General features: G+C 39.6%; 2 protein-coding genes across 7 annotated transcripts in view; one reads left to right on the top strand and one right to left on the bottom strand.

Annotated features, from left to right (window-relative positions):
* cntnap1 (contactin associated protein 1) overlaps window positions 1-14,983 on the top strand; it is a 22,518-nt gene extending 7,535 nt beyond the window's left edge. The window contains exons 6-24 of the mRNA XM_023413906.2: window positions 299-483; window positions 576-725; window positions 833-1,094; window positions 1,452-1,601; window positions 1,703-1,877; window positions 2,200-2,306; window positions 2,417-2,539; window positions 2,922-3,125; window positions 3,232-3,388; window positions 3,471-3,598; window positions 3,702-3,875; window positions 3,996-4,214; window positions 4,334-4,573; window positions 4,693-4,932; window positions 5,076-5,203; window positions 5,601-5,694; window positions 5,802-6,032; window positions 6,125-6,169; window positions 11,348-14,983. Coding sequence (XP_023269674.1) covers window positions 299-483; window positions 576-725; window positions 833-1,094; window positions 1,452-1,601; window positions 1,703-1,877; window positions 2,200-2,306; window positions 2,417-2,539; window positions 2,922-3,125; window positions 3,232-3,388; window positions 3,471-3,598; window positions 3,702-3,875; window positions 3,996-4,214; window positions 4,334-4,573; window positions 4,693-4,932; window positions 5,076-5,203; window positions 5,601-5,694; window positions 5,802-6,032; window positions 6,125-6,169; window positions 11,348-11,547 — 3,212 coding nt within the window. The 3' untranslated portion in view covers window positions 11,548-14,983. The remainder of the gene's footprint in view (window positions 1-298; window positions 484-575; window positions 726-832; window positions 1,095-1,451; window positions 1,602-1,702; window positions 1,878-2,199; window positions 2,307-2,416; window positions 2,540-2,921; window positions 3,126-3,231; window positions 3,389-3,470; window positions 3,599-3,701; window positions 3,876-3,995; window positions 4,215-4,333; window positions 4,574-4,692; window positions 4,933-5,075; window positions 5,204-5,600; window positions 5,695-5,801; window positions 6,033-6,124; window positions 6,170-11,347) is intronic.
* Window positions 14,984-15,038: 55 nt separating this feature from the next.
* The window catches only part of ezh1 (enhancer of zeste 1 polycomb repressive complex 2 subunit), a 13,518-nt gene continuing 10,395 nt past the window's right edge, over window positions 15,039-18,161 (bottom strand). For 4 of the 6 annotated variants that reach the window (XM_023413910.2, XM_023413908.2, XM_023413909.2 and 1 more), the window contains exons 15-20: window positions 17,341-17,519; window positions 17,144-17,239; window positions 16,941-17,022; window positions 16,757-16,840; window positions 16,592-16,676; window positions 15,039-16,439 (exon numbers count right to left, since the gene is read on the bottom strand). In XM_023413910.2, the coding sequence (XP_023269678.1) occupies window positions 16,379-16,439; window positions 16,592-16,676; window positions 16,757-16,840; window positions 16,941-17,022; window positions 17,144-17,239; window positions 17,341-17,519 (587 nt within the window). In that variant the 3' untranslated portion in view covers window positions 15,039-16,378. Of the gene's footprint in view, window positions 16,440-16,549; window positions 16,677-16,756; window positions 16,841-16,940; window positions 17,023-17,143; window positions 17,240-17,340; window positions 17,520-18,161 lie in introns of all 6 variants that reach the window. The other 2 variants (XM_023413912.2, XM_023413911.2) reach the window with 2 other exon arrangements.

Genomic DNA, 18,161 nt, shown 5'->3' on the forward strand with positions numbered 1-18,161 from the left:
GGGGGTGTTGGTTGTGCAACAATGGTCCCCGACTAGACGGACATGGCCAGTGCCTCATTTCCTAAGCCACCACAGGGGCACCCTTAAAGTTGAATTTATGGAAGGGATTTTGACCCACAGTTGCCGGAAGAAAGAAAATACTGGTTTATGTGACGGTGACATCCATCTCAGAAAGAGGCAGGCTTCTCTCAACCCTGAGATCAATATTGCTTGTTAGGTTGTTGGCTGGAGCCCTACAATAACTTTGATGTGAAAAAGCTGCTCTGAGCACTTTCTGTGTTTGCCATTTGTTTTCTAGGAAGCAGTGTAGTGCACAAAGTAAATGGCCGTACTACACTGACTGCTGGCAGCCTTCTCGATAACTTGCACTGGCACTATGTAACCATCAAGCGCTATGGTAGAGAGGTGAACTTCACAGTGGACAGTCAGACAGTGACAGCCATCTGCAATGGAGAGTTTACCTACCTCGATCTGGATAAGCAGGTAACTTAGCATCTGGGTTAATTATCGTCCTTTAGTCATAATAATATCAACGAATATGAATTCAGTTAACTGACTGTCTTGGTACCTCTTAGTTGTATGTAGGAGGAGTAATAGAGCAAAACCTACCTCACCTCCCTACCACGCCAAATTTCCGGGGCTGTCTGGAGAACGTCTTCATCAATGGCATCAACATCATCGACAAGGCCAAGAGAGAAGAGCCAGACATTCGCATCCCGCGAAAGGTAGGACATTATACAAACCAGCATTCTAGTCTTTTGTCTCCTATGATCTTATGATGGTTTCACCAAAATCGATGATCTGTCTTCTATTTTCTTTTTCTCCCCCTCAGAAAAAGATGCATTTCGCCTGCCGTGACATTCTCCTCAAGCCGATGACCTTTGCAGGGCCCAACAACTACCTGCAGGTGCCGGGCTTCTTCAGGAGGCCTCGTATGTTTGTCAAGTTCAAGTTCCGCTCCTGGGACTACACAGGGCTGCTAATGTTCACTCGCTTTGCCGACGACCTCGGTGCCCTCGAGCTGGGTCTGAGTGAGGGACAGATCAACGTCACTATATTCCAGCCTGGAAAGAAGAAACTCCAGTTTGCTGCAGGTGGGCTAAGTCACGGCATTGACAGAAAAGGTTTTGGAACATATAATTTCATAATGCTTCGCTAAGCGCCGCTCTTTCAAACTCTCCATTTTCACAGGGCATATATGCAATTTGAAATAATATGTGAAAAAAAAAATCATCTTTGATTTCAGACAGAGGTAAACAGAGTCTTGCTATTTGTGTTTCTGTGTTTTATAATGTGCAGAAATCCAAAGCTCGATACACCTGCCATGTCTAGTTCAGATTTATGAGCTATGACAGGGTTTGGCGAACTGTCAATTCCAGATGAAGGTTGTGCATGTGATCTCTGTTCTTGTAGCAGAACCACTGCATGACAGGCATTTCTCCACTCTCTAGGATACAGACTCAATGATGGCTACTGGCATTCCGTGGATCTGGCAGCCAGAGACAACCTGCTGACCCTCACCATAGATGAGGAGGAGGGCTCTCCGCTGAAGATCACCAACCCCTTCACAATTCGGACGGGGGACCGCTACTTTTTTGGAGGTGTGGTTGATGACTTAAACAACTGCTGACAGCAAAAAATCAACAGGCACCCTTAATCTGCGCTGTACGTTCATACAACATTGGCTTTTCCTTGCACTCAGGTTGTCCGCAAACCAACAACACTATAAGGAAGTGTGAGACCAAGCTGAACCGCTTCCATGGTTGCATGCAGCATATCTTCATAGACAATGAGCAGCTTGATATCGACATTATTCTGCAACGACAGTGGGGACGCTATGCTGAGCTGTTGTTAGGAACCTGTGGCATCACTGACAGGTAGGAAACATTACTTAACATGCAGTATCTACCGTACAGCTTACATGATTTCATGTATGATGACTCTGGGTATATCATATGAGTTTTGGTATATCTTATTGGCTTTTATATTGAGTTAGAGTAATGTGATCTCATTCAAAATGTTTGTGAGGCAATTGGCATTGTATTGTGAGACTCATAAACCCTGTATAAATGTTTTTTACTAACAATTTTAGAGAAAAACAAGAATGTGGAAATGAAAGAAAGAAAATGATAAACTTATGAAAGTCTCTCACGTTTTTAACATCTAAATACTCAGAATTAGCATCTGTTCCATTTACAGATGTACTCCGAACCCATGTGAACATGAAGGCAGATGCATCCAGTCCTGGGATGATTTTATCTGCCTTTGTGAGAACACAGGCTATAAAGGAGAAGTGTGTCACATGTGTAAGTGCTGGCTCGACATTGTAATAAGTGTTTCTTCACAGTTAATAACACCTGGCCCATTGCGATATTTCTCCCTAATAATAACAAATCTCACCTCTCTCCCCAAACAGCCGTTTATAAAGAGTCATGCGAGGCCTACAGACTCAGTGGCAAGTATTGGTCTGGAAACTACACCATCGATCCTGATCTCAGTGGACCTCTGAAACCATTCGAGGTGTACTGCAAAATGAAGTGTAAGCAAGCACTGTCAGCAACAAAACACAGCTTCCTCAGCGATGTGTTAAGTGTTTGCTAGATCCTTTGTGGGTTGTTAATGAAAAGATGAAAAGGCAAGACATCAGGTTATCATGCTCCTATAATGAGTAATGTTTAGTGAAGTTTCATGGGAAATTAAAAGGGTTCGTCAAACAAGATAGGTCCAGCTGTTTTTGTGTGTGTGTGTGTGTGTGTGTGTGTGTGTGTGTATGTGTGTTGGAAAAGTGTGCTTCCTCTTTAGTAGCACTCTGTCTTTCTGACATTCTTATCAGACATTAAATTGCTTTTTCATTCTTTTAATTTTTCTTACATTATCATCCTGCCCACGTTATGCCCTATATCTGTCACACCTCCTCGCAGCCTATAAAGCTTGGACAGTGATTATGCATGACCGAGTGGATGGCACCAAGGTGACTGGGAGTTCAGTAGACCGGCCATATATTGGAGATGTCAACTACTGGAATGCCACCTGGGATGAAGTCACTGCTCTGGCCAACACCTCCATGTACTGTGAGCAGTGGATCGACTACTCCTGCTACAAGTCCCGTCTCCTCAACACCCCCAGTAAGTGGGATTAGTCAGGTTATTTATTTTAGTAGTGTGCTAATGGAGAACAAGGAAGATAGGAAACTTCAAGGATGCACTAACACATCATGTCTTTTCCAAATAGATGGAAGACCTTTCGGTTGGTGGATTGGTCGCAACAATGAGAGTCACTATTACTGGGGTGGGACATTCAGAGAGGTCCAAAAGTGTGGCTGTGCCATCAACCAGACCTGCACCGACAGCAGGTTTCAATGCCACTGTGACGCTGACTATAGACAATGGTGAGAGAAGGACACATTAAGCAGGTTTAGCTTGTATCTGTGACACTGACCTTTTAACATCAACCCAACTGTGGCTTCTCAGGTTCTCAGATAAGGGCTACTTGGACTTTAGAGATCATCTGCCTGTGAGGAAGGTGGTGGTCGGGGATACCAACAGGACCGGCTCAGAAGCACAGTTCACTGTTGGGCCCCTCCGCTGCCATGGCGACAGTAAGCTTAAATAAAAAGGGTTGTGCTCGCACAGTGGTGTTCAGTGTTGTTCGAAGGGTTGGTAGTCGATTTTCTCTACATGTTTTTCAACTGCTTCCCACAGGAAACATCTGGAACACCATAGCCTTCACCAAACCAACCTACATAACCTTCCCCACCTTCAGACCCGGATCCAGCGCTGACATCTCCTTCCACTTCAAAACCTATCGTGGCAATTGTGTCTTCTTGGAGAACTCTGACGACCAACTTCGAAACTTTATACGGATAGAGCTCAATTGTGAGTTGACTCCCGTGGCAGCAGGGAACTGTTCTCCTATTACAAGTGACAGATTTGTCTGAGAAATATTGCAAGTTTTTTGTAATTATTTTTCTTACTAAAGCCTCTTTCCTTTTCCAGCCACCCATGACCTTGCATTTGTATTTATGGTTGGTGACGGCATCATTAATGTCACCCTACACTCCATTGTGCCACTCAATGACAATGAGTGGCACTTTGTTCAGGCTGAGATTAATGTGAAGCTGGCCAGGATCAAGGTTGATTATCAGCCATGGGCTGTGAAACGTTTCCCGGGTCAGACCTTTGTCACCATGAAGTTTACTCATCCTCTCTTAGTAGGTAGGTTGCCTGAAAGACTTTGGAGGCTTAAAACTGTCATGACTGAAAGAACATTTAATTGGTCCTCTAAACTTTGATTGAAGATGATCAACCACTGATAAAAGTATTCTTTGTATCAGGATCAGCCAACCGCACCCTGAGACCGTTCTTGGGTTGTCTTCGAGGGTTACGGATGAACGGTGTTCCTCTGGATCTAGAGGGGAAAGTAAATGAAGAACAGGGTATAAGGAGGAATTGTACAGGACAGTGTCTCAATGCTACCATACCATGTCGAAACAGCGGCCAGTGTATTGAGGGTTACGCTTCGTATACTTGTGACTGTAACAACACAGCCTTTGATGGTTTCTACTGCCATAAAGGTGAGTTTTAAAGATGTTTTTCGAGACAAAACCTGAGCTTAGAAACTGACATCATGATCATGTGCAGCCATACTTTGAAACAGATGTAGATATTTAATTCCACAATGATCTTTTCTAAGACATCGGCGCCTACTTTGAGATTGGCTCATGGATGAGGTACAACATACGAAAGAAGCCCATATCAGACGAAGCGGCATGGGCCAACTGGATTGACCCGCACTACGACAATTTTAGCCTCGGCTACAATGACACAGCAGATGACATAGAGTTCAGTTTCAGCACTGTCCACACGCCAGCTGTGTTGCTCTACATCAGCTCCTTCGTTCAGGACTACATCGCCATCATCCTGAAGACTGACGGTAGGAAAGGCTCAGAAACAATTTAATTTCTGAAGTAGGATTAAATTTGCTGGATTGCAGACTACTCAGAGTTTCACAAAAACATTCATTGGTATAATGCAGCAAACAGTATATGATGTATGTTGTTGTGTCTCTCTTCACAGGTAGTGTAGATCTGAGGTATAAGCTGGGGCTCATAACACACAAGTACCAGCTGACTCACCGAAACCTGGCAGATGGATATCCCCACTATGTCAACATCACCAGACACAACAGAACCATCAAAACGCAGGTTTGTACTCTCACCACTGTAACTGTGTAAACTCTGATCTATGGTTTATTTTATTTTCAGTGAAATCATGAAGAATTGCACCCAGCTAAGAACGTCCAACTAACAAACCTATCCAAATTTTCTTTAAATTACAAGAAAACTGTGATCCACAAATTTCTTTTGTTTCATTTGTTTTCTTGCTGTGAAGATTTCCCAAGACGTCAAACTATCATTTTAAATAATATAATAGCTGCTTCATACCAAATCTCTAGAATGCAGTTAGGGCAAAGAGCAGCAGCTGTGTTTTTGTAATTTTTCACTTTTTTTTAAATGTGTAAATGGGTCTGTTGGTGGTGTTATGGCCATTTATACATTCTCTTCATGAATCACTTCCCTTCCTGTAATGATGTGCCCACAGGTGGATTACATGGAGCCTATAGTGGAAAAGATAACCTTAGTGGAGGACGCCAGGTTTGACTCTCCGAAGTCCATGTTCCTCGGCAGAGTGATGGGTAAAAGTCTAATTTACCGCTTGTCGGCGAGGATGCTGCCAGTATTATTCATGCATTACTTATTTGAAGTACAAAGTACAAACTGTTCTTTGTGTCTTCTCCTTCAGAGGTTGGTGACATCGACTATGAGATCCAGAGGCATAATGCTCCAGGCTTCATAGGCTGCATATCTGGGGTAAGATACAACGTCTATGCCCCTTTAAAGGCCCTCTTCCGTCCAAATGAAACAGACCCTCCTGTAACGACACAAGGCTACGTCTCTGAGTCCAACTGTGGCGCCTTCCCTCCTGTTCTGGGTTATGTTCCATGGGAGGTAGACCCTTGGTTTACCAGCATAGGTGAGTTTATATGTGTGTCCCATAATGTATTCATACATGAACAGAGTAGTGGTTTCTCTTCAGCCATGTAACTGTGTATCTCTCTCTTTCAGAGTATATTTATATCCACGATGACCTAGGCCTGTTTTGGATAACAGGTAAAATTACATTTTTTTCCTTGTACTCTAATACACTTAATCAGACATTGCCCTGAATACACAAATGTTGCATATCTACCATGTTTCTGAATTGCTGCATTCAAAAGTAAGACCAGTGATGTGACATTTAGCAGTTTATCCAGTTTATTTTGAAGCACTGCTCTGCTCCGTCGTTTCTGTTTTACTCACTACTCCCTCCCCTGTCCCAGATGAGACAAATCAGTTTGAAGTTCTTTCCTTTTTTCCTAAAATCCTCTAATCCTAAATTAGAGCAGGGTTGTCAGATTCCAACGTGGGCTTTTGAGTGTTTATTCAAGCGTCTGGCTACAGGCTCAAATCTATTACGTGGCACAAAACTGAAAAAACTAACTCATAGAAAAATAAACAGTATTTCTAAAGCACTGTGACCTAATTTGTCTTTGCAAGAAATATATGAGCCATGTTATGTTATGTTATTGTATGTTATGTTATTAGCTTATCAGTCACTTCTACATTTGTTTGAAATACTTATTCAGATACAGATAATTCACAATGAGCACAACAACTTGAACAGTACATTAAGCCTCAATTCTTTATCACCATAATCATGACACAATAACAATAGCACAATTAGGTTAAAGACACATGCAAAGAAAAGAAAAAGATTATGACCCCAGGTGAGAAAGGAGGAAATTTAAAGAGGTATATATAAGAGATATTAAAATAAATAGAATTTGAGGGTCTGCGATACAATATAAAATAATATATATATTTTTGATATATAGATATAGATTTCTGTTCTACTTGCCTGTTCGCTTTGCCTTTAAACACACAAAGAAGTAATTTTAAAGCCATGAGTTTACACAAACAAGCATGAAACTGAAGCTTATAGATTTCTGGAAAACATTAATATTTAATATATTCCTTCATCTCTTTAATCCCCATGATAAAATCACACCTTATTATATGAGGACATGTTGTGTGTTGAGAACAGATGAACTGTCTGCAGCGCAGTATTACAGATGACGGAGTAAATTAGAGCCGGTCCTCCTGATGAGCAGCTGAGGCTGGAGTCTCAGGATTAAAGTGCAGCACAGAGAGCTCCCTGCTCCATCCCTGTCTGAGACCTTTACCGGATCAGCTAAATTTAGTCTGCATGGGCCCAGCTCACTGTTCATCATTGATACATGCTTCAGCTTAATAGATCATTCAGCTTCAGAGCTATTATGCTAATGTGGTACATCAGCGTGTCATTAGAGATTAGCACACCGTTCAGGCATCCCAACAATGTTCCCCACTGGTTATCAGACATCATTCCTGTCTGATGTACCGCTCAGAATAAAAGACAAATTACACCTTTGATTTAAATGTAGCTGATAATGTTGTGCTGGTGAACAAATTCTGTCAGATGATACTCAGGGCATATGTATTCTCTTCATTTTACCTGTGACAAAACCAGTTAAAATAAAATTTTTGCTTTTTTGCTGCTCTAAACAATATGCTAGTCGCAGAATAGCTTTCCCAGAAAAAAAAAAGAATACTGTAGCTCACCAGATATTATATTTTATCAGCAGCATCAGCAGGATCGATCCATGCTCTGTACCCATTTATTGAGGGGCGGAAGCCTTTGCCAGTAAACATTGGCAGAAAGGCTAAGAAACACTGTGGCCATTTTGCAGGTCCATTACACACTGAACACCCTGACTGACAAACAAACACACACCTCTAGGCAATTTAATGTCTCCAGTTTGCCTGACCTGCATTTGTTTGGACTGTGGGAGGAAACCCAAGCAAATTCAGGGGGAAACACATTAAAGCTGCATTCAGAAAGGATGAGGGTTGAGGTCTGAGCCTTCAGCTGTAAGGCAGCAGCTTGAGCTACTGAGCAATCATGTTGCAAGAAAGAGCACTTCTGGTTGTGAGTGCCAATGCTCAGAGGCAGGAGGTCTGTGAGAAAAGCAATCACAGTACAAATTGAGGACTCATTTTGGATGCTGATTTCTTAACGGCCATCTACAAAGCCAGCAGACTATGATGTTTTAATATTTGTGCATCATTCTATTATTTGAGAATCAGTGGGAAGAGATAGAAGGGAGACATAAGGAGAGAGAGAGGGATATTAAATTTTAACTTGAACAAAACGAAACGAAAATATAAGGGAGTGGGTAGCATCAGCACCAAGGATTTGAGCAGACAGATATAAGATACAGCGACAGGGACAGAAGAGAAAGACCAGTGCTGGCTTATGTGTGTCACTGACAAGTGAATTTTGGGATGTGAAGTGCAAAAACAAACTTTATACAAAAAACAAAGCACAAAGGATATTGCAGGCACAGTAGACATCTGATAAAACAATTCAGTGAGCAGTTTGGACTCAATGCCTATTTTGAATCTTGACTTGGATCTTACAGGGAAGTGAAAATGGGGTTATTATATTGACCTAAATTCACCCACTGATATTGTGCAATAATTATGTAGATAGATTTGTTTAAATATTATTTGTGTGAACAGATAGGCAATTTGTGCGTAAATGTGTAATCTGTAAATATAAAACACCTTCCACAAATACAAAAAAGAAATTTGCAAATTCACAAAGATATCTTGCAAAAATAAAAGGGATTTGCAAATACACAAACAAATTCCACAAATAAAAAAATTATCTGTGAATACATTCAGTTACTTTACAAATAAATGAAAAGCATTTGTGACTATCTTCCTAACAATTACAACTTTTAAACAATTGTGAATAAATTTTCTATTTGTGAAGCAAAAAAGCATTTGTGGATCTCAATTTTACACACACACAGTTTTGAAACAAACTTTCCACCGGTCATAGTATGTTATGGCAAAAAAAGTGAATAGCATAGTAAGGCATTAAAAGGTCATAGTAAGGTAAGGCATAAAAACGACGAAATAAAACGTCATAGTATAGTAAGTGATAAAATAAGCCATAGTATAGTAAGGCATTAGAGTCACCAATTAACCTAATGTGCATTTCTTTGAAAGACCTCAGGCCCGGGATTTGAACCCAGAATCTTCTCAGTGATGGGAAGCAGTTCTATCCACTGCTGTACCATGACGTACTCATCCGAAGGTTTTAGTCTAGTAATGCATAAAGACGTCAAAGTATAGTCAGGCATAAAAAGTCATACTATAGTAGAGTCAGAGTACTAAGTCAGAGTATAGTAAGTCATAAAAAAATGAAGGTAAAAAAAAAAGGTCATAAAAAAACACCATACTAGGGGTTTGAACTCACCACCTCACTGTGGGACAACATCTCTAACCACTTTCTCACCGTACCACCCCGTAAAAAGGACAGTATAGTGAGGCATACATAAGTCATAGTAAAGTAAGTCATAAAAAAGTCATAGTATAGTATGAGAAATACGTCAAAGTATAGAAAGGCATAAAATGTCATAATACAGTAAGGAATAAAACATCATAGTATAGTAAGGCGTAAATAATCATAGCATAGTAAGACATAAAAACATAGTATAGTAAGGCATAAAAGAGTCATAGTATATAAAGGCATAAAATGCAATTGTATAGTAAGGCTAAAAAAGGTCATAGTATAGTAAGAAATAACAAAGTCATAGTATAGTATGACAAAAATGTCATAGCATTGTAAGGCATAAAAAGTCATATTATATTAAGAAATAAAAAGTCATAGTATAGTAAGTCATAAAGTCATAGTATAGTATGACAAAAATGTCATAGCATAGTAAGGAATAAAAATATCATAGTATAGTAAGAAATAAAAAGCCATTGTATAGTCAGGCCACAAAACGACATAGTATAATAAGGAATAAAATGTCATAGTATAGTGAGGAATAAAAATATCATAATATAGTGAGGCTTAAAAATGTCAAAGCATAGTAAGGCATAAAAAGTTGTAGTATAGTATGATAAAAATGTCATAGTATAGTAAGTCATAAAGTCATAGTATAGTAATGCATACAAAGTCTTAGTGTGGTAAGAAATAAAAAACTCATAGTATAGTAAGAAATAAAAATGTCATAGTATATAAAGGAATAAAATGTAATTGTATAGTAAGAAATAAAAAAATCATACTATGGTAAGAAATAAAAAAGTCATAGTATAGTATGACAAAAATGCGATAGTATAGTAAAGCATAAAAACTCAGTATATTAAGGTATAAAATGTCATAGTATAGTATGGAATAAAACATCATAGTATAGTATGATAAAAATGTCATAGTATAGTAAGGTATAAAATGTCATAGTATAGTATGATAAAAATGTCATAGTATAGTAAGGTATAAAATGTCATAGTATAGTATGACAAAAACATCATAGTTTAGTAAGATATACAAAGTCATAGTATGGTAAGAAATAAAAAAAGTCATAGTATAGTATGACAAAAATGCCATAGTATAGTAAGGCATAAAAACTCAGTATATTAAGGTATAAAATGTCATAGTATAGTAAGGCATAAAATTGCATAATATAGTATGGAATAAAACATCATAGTATAGTAAGGCATGAAAGTGTCATAGTATACTATGACAAAAACATCATAGTTTAGTAAGATATACAAAGTCATAGTATGGTAAGAAATAAAAAATAGTATAGTCAGGCAAAGAAAATGACATAGTATAGTAAGGCATAAAAAGTTGTAGTATAGTAAAGCATAAAAACTCATTATATAGTAAGGCATAAAGGCAATGTAATATAGTAAGGAATAAAAATGTCATAGTAAAGTAAGGCATCAAAAAGTCATAGTATACTAAGGCATAACAATGTCTTAGTATAGTAAGGTATAAAAGTCATTTTTGATCCGCAAATGCTTTTTCGCTTCACAAATATAAAATTGATTCACAAATGTCTGTAAATTTTAGGAAGATATTCACAAATGCTTTTCATTTATTTTAAAATGAATTGAATGTATTCACATTTATTTGTGGAATTTGTTAGTGTATTTGCAAATTCATTTTAATTTAGATATTTTTGTGAATTTCCAGGTTTTTTTTGTATCTTTGGAAGGGGTTTTATATTTACAGAGTACACATTTATGCACAGATTGTTCATCATTTCACAGAAATAATATTGAAACAAATCTAACTCCATAAATAATACAGCATTATAAAAGCAGTCATACAGAGCCTGCTCCTCACCAGTATTTCTGTCTTCCTCCATTGTGCTGCATATTAACTCTGACTGTGCTATTTTTATCTTTCAGTCATTGTCATCCTGGCGCTACTGCTGCTCTTCGGAGGCCTGTACAGCATCTATGTCTACGCGTATCAGCAGAAGGGCAGCTATCACACCAACGAACCCAAGAACCTGGAGTCTCCCAGCAGCTCGAGGCCACTGACTGAGACCCTGAGGAGAGAAAAGAAGAACCTCCCAGAAATTGAAGAGGAGTTCAGGAGTGACTAGCATCAGAGGACCTATGGGACAGTGGGTGGGATTTGACTAGGGGAGGTGGTTGGGCAGAGGGAAATAGCACTTACAACAACCACAGATACCTGTATTGAGTTTTCTAATTGTTTAATTTTGTTTTTTTTTACATTTTGGTTTATGTTTCCTTCCCCCGGTTGAGTGGGATCTGATGTCTGGTGCTCTACATAGTATGTATTTTGGTAAGTTCTAGTTTTGCTGGGTTCAAAGTTCAAATCAAGCCCCATGTTGCGTGAGTAGCCAACAAGTCTCACGCTGTATTGCAGGGTGAAATACTGAAGTGCCTCATCTGAGCAAGCTTGATCTGAAGTACCACAATAGCTTATTCAGATAGGGTTTAGATCAGACACTGTGGGGAGAAGGGATTTTAAAGGATGTTTAATTACAGTTCAAACATCAGTTTAAATTACTCACACTTTTATTGATTGATTTCTTTTCTGAGCCATTTTTGGGACGGATAAAGCTACAGCTATATCTTACTGTATAGATTTATTGCCATCTAAAATATACCTTTTGATGACAATCTCTCATGGAGCCATTTTCGACACCGTAAACTCATGATCCGTGCTTGGGTTTGAGCAGTGAGCACATATGAGAGCTGGTCTACTAAACCAGTGCAACAAAAATTCAAATAAATACAAAACTGGTGTTCGTGAATGAAAACAAACAACCTGTAGAGAGAGCAAACTGACGAGCATGGAGCTTTGAGATGTTAAGCTTTGAGATGATACATATAGACTGTAAAAGGTATACACGCTTCTCTTTGTTGTATTGCAGCCCATAACAGTATGTATTACCTATACAGAATGGCACATGTAAATGGTTCAAAATTGCCATAGTGTCAGTAGATAGCAGCTTTGCCGATCACAGTGTGCTCACATTCTCAGGTAAGGCTTCAGAAGGTGAGAGTGTGATTATTTGAAGACGTACCTCCAGGTGTGAGAGCTAACAGTGTGGTGTTGGTGTACTGCAGAGTCAAAATGAAAGTCAATGTGATGAAGCTCGCCAGGGACAGGGTGACCTAAATATCCAAGTTCTCATTCATTCTGTCTTACTTCTGGTTGCTTAGGTTATGGCCAAGCTGCCAGGAGCTCTGTGCCACAGAGCGCTTGACTCGGGCAGACATCTCACAAATGATATAACATCACAAAAGAACCAGTCTTCTCACAATAATTTCATCTCCAATGATAAAAAAATAAAGCAAATTTCAGGAAACAGCTGCTCCCTATTTCCTTGTGGAGAAGCATTCATATAAACACACACAATAACATATGTACAGAGGACCACATGAGTGTAAATGCTAATCTTTTACTTAAAACTCACTAACTCACTGCTCGAATATTTTTGCATAACGCTTTAGGACAGTAGCCAACCGCTCTGTCATCGCCACTGCTGCTTGTTTAGCTGCTTCCAGTGGAAAGTTAAAAAAAATTCTACCTATAGTCCAATGAAACTTTCTTCTCTGGCAAGAGGAAATTTCATTTGATGTGTGTTGCAACCAAAGCTTAGGGTTATCATCACTCACTGCAGCTGTCCTTGCCACTAAAGCACTATTGTGTATGTGAAAAAATGAAGGGGGGGAAAAGTAATATATTTGCAACATATTAGCTATGCATATGTAGAGCATGAGTGCACTTTGCAGTAACATGCAATAATATGAGCTTCTTTCAGCCTCCAATGATGTTAATGTTTCAGTTTAATTTGCAGATGCATAATAGCAAATAGTATGTAATGAGTGTATACGTGAATATACGAATAATGTATTAAGCGACTTTTTTTATTCCTATGGTTTCAATTCAGATGAATGGAGTGCTTTGAATGTAATTCCTTTGACTCTGTAATGTATGAGCAGATGCTACAGTGGAGACCCGTTTTCACTGGAGGGCTGCTTCAGCACTGAAAGTAAAATTATTCATGGTACCTTTTTAAGAACGCTCAGGATAAAGAAAGTACAGCACTTGTTCTCTGTAGTACTAATACAACTCCAAAACTCAACAATGTTGGTTTTCCTCTGTTACAGATGGACGGGACTGTGCGAAAATGTACAGAGACAGAATGTACAGTAGATGTAAAAAAAAAAAGAAAATTGCAATTACTATAAAGACACGACTTGCTAATAATGTATGAAAATGTACAGATTTGGCCAAAGCTGGCACTTACAGGCTATATTTTTAAGAATGTGCTGAGAGGAGATGAATGAAAAATGAAAAGTGAGCAAACAGAATGAAACTGATCAATACAGAGAAAAAGTTTATGTTTTTGTTAAATGGACAATCACCACTCAAAAGTTCATACTAGGTGCAAGCCAAAAAATTTGGCTCCAATATGCTTTGTTGCCTATTAGGGAAGAGTCGACTTATGTATTATATAAATGTATACACCTTACTGTATTCATTGGTAAATGAATTATAAAGATTCAGCCTAGCAGTGTCATTTCATTACTAACTCACTAGTTTATTCATGCGTGGTCCCTGGAGTGTGTGTATGTGTGTGACTGACTGGATATTTAAGTGTTTGTGTATTGTGCCCACCGAGATACAACTTACCGATGTTACATAATGACTGATCAAAAAAAAAACAAAAAAAACACGCAAACAAATGTGCACTGATGCCAACTATCCAGCTCACTTATTGTAGTGCACCAACGGTATTAAATGAAACAGAAACAAGGCCTGGGTGAAGCTCAGTGTGGCTCTTCTGTGGTGGTTAGTGAAATTACAAACACACTGATTCCGTGCTGAATTGATCTTGGAAGTGTGCAGCCTGCTTCCTGTTAATGGAGGCAAGGGTGTGGGGTAAAAAGGGATTAAAATGACCAGTAGAGGGAGCAAACCAGCAGGAAGTTGTTAGCTCGGACAGGGTATCTGCTGATTCCGCAGAATGTGACATTTACTGAGTGCTGTTTAATGCTTAGTGGAGTTAAATGTTGGTTAAAGATTAACTTTAGAATCTAAATTTAAGAGGAAAGCATATTCAAAGGGGTATAAAGTTGAATTAGGTTCAGGATTTGCATGTTATCTTGTGTCATGTTCTATACACATATTATAAGATTTTAGTACCTATAAAAGCCTTAAGACTTTTTAACAGTTGTTCATATGAATCAGCAGATACCCGGTCGGCAGTGATATCATTTATGAAGTCAGATGATGAAACACCAGAGTGAGGAGTGGGTGGGTTCCACCAGGTTAAGAATCCTCTGCACCATCAAATTGAATCCTTCTGCAACAAGTACCTGAAATGATGATTACAGTTGTGTTTGTGACCACACTGAAATTTAGAAATGTTTTTTTTTTCTTCTTGTTCTTCAGTAACTCGCTCGATTTTGTTTTGTAATACTTTCACTGTATATGACCATTACTGTGTGAATCAAGGCAAAGCCGACCTGTCACCTCAATAAAAGACGCTTGAAGTAAAACTGTTGACGTGTTGTTTCATTTGCGGTTGACACACATAAAGACCAGGACAGCATGTTATAATGTATAAAGTTAAAGTTTTATTTTTATAGGCATACACTGTACATAGCAGTAAACTCCATTTTTGTTCATCTCTATTGAGAAAGATCTCATTTCAAAGTGGGCTTTAATGTTTTATAAATGAAAGAGTGAGTAACAAATCAGGACATATAAAAATAAAGAAAAGATGTTAAATGATATTTTACATTCACATGTGGGGGACTTTTAATATTTGGTCATACACTGATAATTTTGTTTTTTCCCATTGCTATAAGTTACCTTTAACACACCTGTTCAATCTGCAACACATCCACACTGTGTCAGCCTTTTTCTGCGTGGAAACATTTGGCACTTATACAATTCGTCAAGGAAGACATTAACTCTGTGACTTGCTCATTTGTGAATAAATTGCCTCACAAAGTGTGAAGGCTTCAAAGATCATGTAAACATGATGAGAAATGTTGTGATGTGCGTGTACGTTGCTCAGAGTACCAACGGAATGAGTTGATGAGTAAAAACCAAAGGAGGGATGAGATCTCTTCACCATTATCTACGGGTTACATTCAGTCAGTCGGTTCCTCGTCTGGTTGCCTATTTTTTATTTTTTTATTTTTTTTTATTTTATTTGCAGAACAATGATATAAATGCACAATAACTTATTTTTACCATAGAGATGTGATGGTGATGGTTCACAGAGGAACACACCTGGTCAAGTTCTTCCAAAAAACAACCAGAGGGTAACATCACACTACAATACTGAGTGACTGCTCAGAGCAAAGCAGCATCTGACTGAAGCTAATGCTGTGGCTAACATGTTTAATGGTCTGTTTATCCAAGAGACAACAGCACATGCATTTCACTGATCGTTAGGTATGATGGAGAAGCTTGCATTATGTATTGAGAGATCAAACAAAAGCCGGTCTATAAGTACGGTAACAAAACTACTGAGAGAGTAACACACTGCATCGCAGCCTCTTTGCTTTGACAAGATGGAACAAAAAAAAAACAAAAAAAACAATGTGCAATGTGGATTAATAGTATTTCCACTTTAAATAGTTAAGTTTCATAAGCTTGGTGTATACAGTCTTGCAGGTAGGTGGGTGGGTTCGGACAGATGAGGGAGGGGGGAGAGCTGACGGCTGTCACTGAAGGAGGTGGTACGGTGAGTCTGCAGAGCGGCAGCACCTGCAAACAGCACGGAGGGACTTTCTATTTTTGGAAGTGCAGCAGAGAGGGCAGAGACAGTGACTGTTCATAGAAAACTCGTCAGCTAGATGTGACGCTGCAGAGAGGGACAGAAGCATTAGTGGGTGGCTGAGGAGTTAAGGGCAGGTTATGGAGGTAGGCAGCAGGTGCAGCTAAGTCATGTCTACCTCCCTCTCTATCCCCACATATTTTAGGGCATCGGCTTGGCTGTATCTGTGGGTAGAAGATGAAGTAAAGAGTGTTAGTACACAGTATCTGCAGACACCGATAATTCAGGCACAATGTACAGTGGCCTTGTCTTTTTTTTCTTCTTTTTTTTTTACTTTGAAGCTGCTGTAGAGTCACAAAAAGGCCCGTGACTCTACCTGTAGTCGAAGAAAAGCTCCTCTCCTTGCAGGATAGCTCGTTTGGCAAAGATTCCAATGCGATGGTCTCCGTTCACCATTACCACTGCAACGTCAGTAAACAAAACATCAGCCAACAGGACACTGCTTTCATCCTTCACAGCAGAACAACTGAGTCATCTTTACCTTTCGCGTAGCAGTTGGGATTAACTGAATGATTTGCAAAGCGGATTTTGTTCCCCTTTCGTGTGGCATCCACAACAAAGTCTGCTGAGAGACATACACACAGAGTATATTAAGGATTGCTTAATATACTGTTACAGTGGAATGGCGGGCAGGTGACGTTAAAGGAGGAGTGGGGAATACTTGCCATTGTTCAAGTTGAAAAGGAAGCTGGACATGTATTTGTCATAGATCCTGCCGCGCCGGTCTGCCTCATCCTGAGAGATCAGCTGCTCATGCACACACACACACACACACACACATACATATTCATAACAAACATAAAACTTAAATCAAGCTGACAGCTCATGAACCAAATCATTTTAATCAGACTAAACTGTATGGACTTGCCTCGCCGCAGTATTCTGAGATGAACTCATTCTTCTGAACAGGCTCTTTGATAAAGGTGCCCCACCCGGCGACATCTGATGGAGCCAACAACAAGTGCTAAAGGGGAAGTAGCATATGAGTGATCTAAAGTTAAGTTGTATCCAGAATAAGAGATTACAAACATCTATCTATCGGGTCCTTTAAGTGTCTTTGCGTACCTTTTTTAGGCCTCTCTGGATGCTGCAGTTTTTGCAGGAGACCACCTTGCTGTCCCAGTGGTCCGCAGCACCGCAGGTCATGCACAGGTCTGGGTCACACTCCCTCACAGCCAGGTAGCAGGGACACTGTTTGGTGTTACACTGAGTCTTACACCTGCAGCCTGGGAAGCGGTTCTGGCCTAGAAAATGTTTAGACATGGAGCTGCTCAGACGGGGGAACATGCAGAGGGTTTATGGGCAAACTGCATGCGGAAATATATGCAGAAATATAATACATTACATAACTTGGCAGAACACAATATGATTATGATAAATAATTCCATCTCAAAATGCAGCTGCAGCATGGAGGCTCAGTGGCTGAGTAATGCTGAGAAGCTCATCGGAGACCTCTGCTGGCAGATATGCTCAAATACAATTTTGCAGAGTGAAACATAACACCCTCTGGGCAGATGAGCGGAAGGATCAGGCAGGAATAACCAAAATGTCTTTCCAGCAGCCTCTGCTTGGGGAAAACTGTCCATAACAAGAGCTCCAGGCAGCGTTTGTCTTCCCCTGTCGTGCCGTTTTAAGCTCCCTTTCCCGGCCTGTGTGGGTTTTATATGTCTGTATCATCAAACACTGTTTAGCTAGAACTGCCTGACTCATACTGATGTTGGAGATGATGTTGTATATCAGGCACAGAGCCTGTCACATCCCTTTGATTCCTTTCCAAGTCTTTAGAGCACACACATGTGCAAACCGAGGTCTGCTTCCTGTTTGGCCCCGGCTCTCCTCAGCTACGGGAAAAGGCGAGGTAACAGTCGGGTAAGGAGGAGGAGGAG

This window comes from Seriola lalandi, unplaced genomic scaffold (assembly GCF_002814215.2).
Source record: "Seriola lalandi dorsalis isolate HSWRI2012SDOR001 ecotype SW California unplaced genomic scaffold, Sedor1 jcf7180002054519, whole genome shotgun sequence".
NCBI classification, from domain to species: domain Eukaryota; kingdom Metazoa; phylum Chordata; class Actinopteri; order Carangiformes; family Carangidae; genus Seriola; species Seriola lalandi.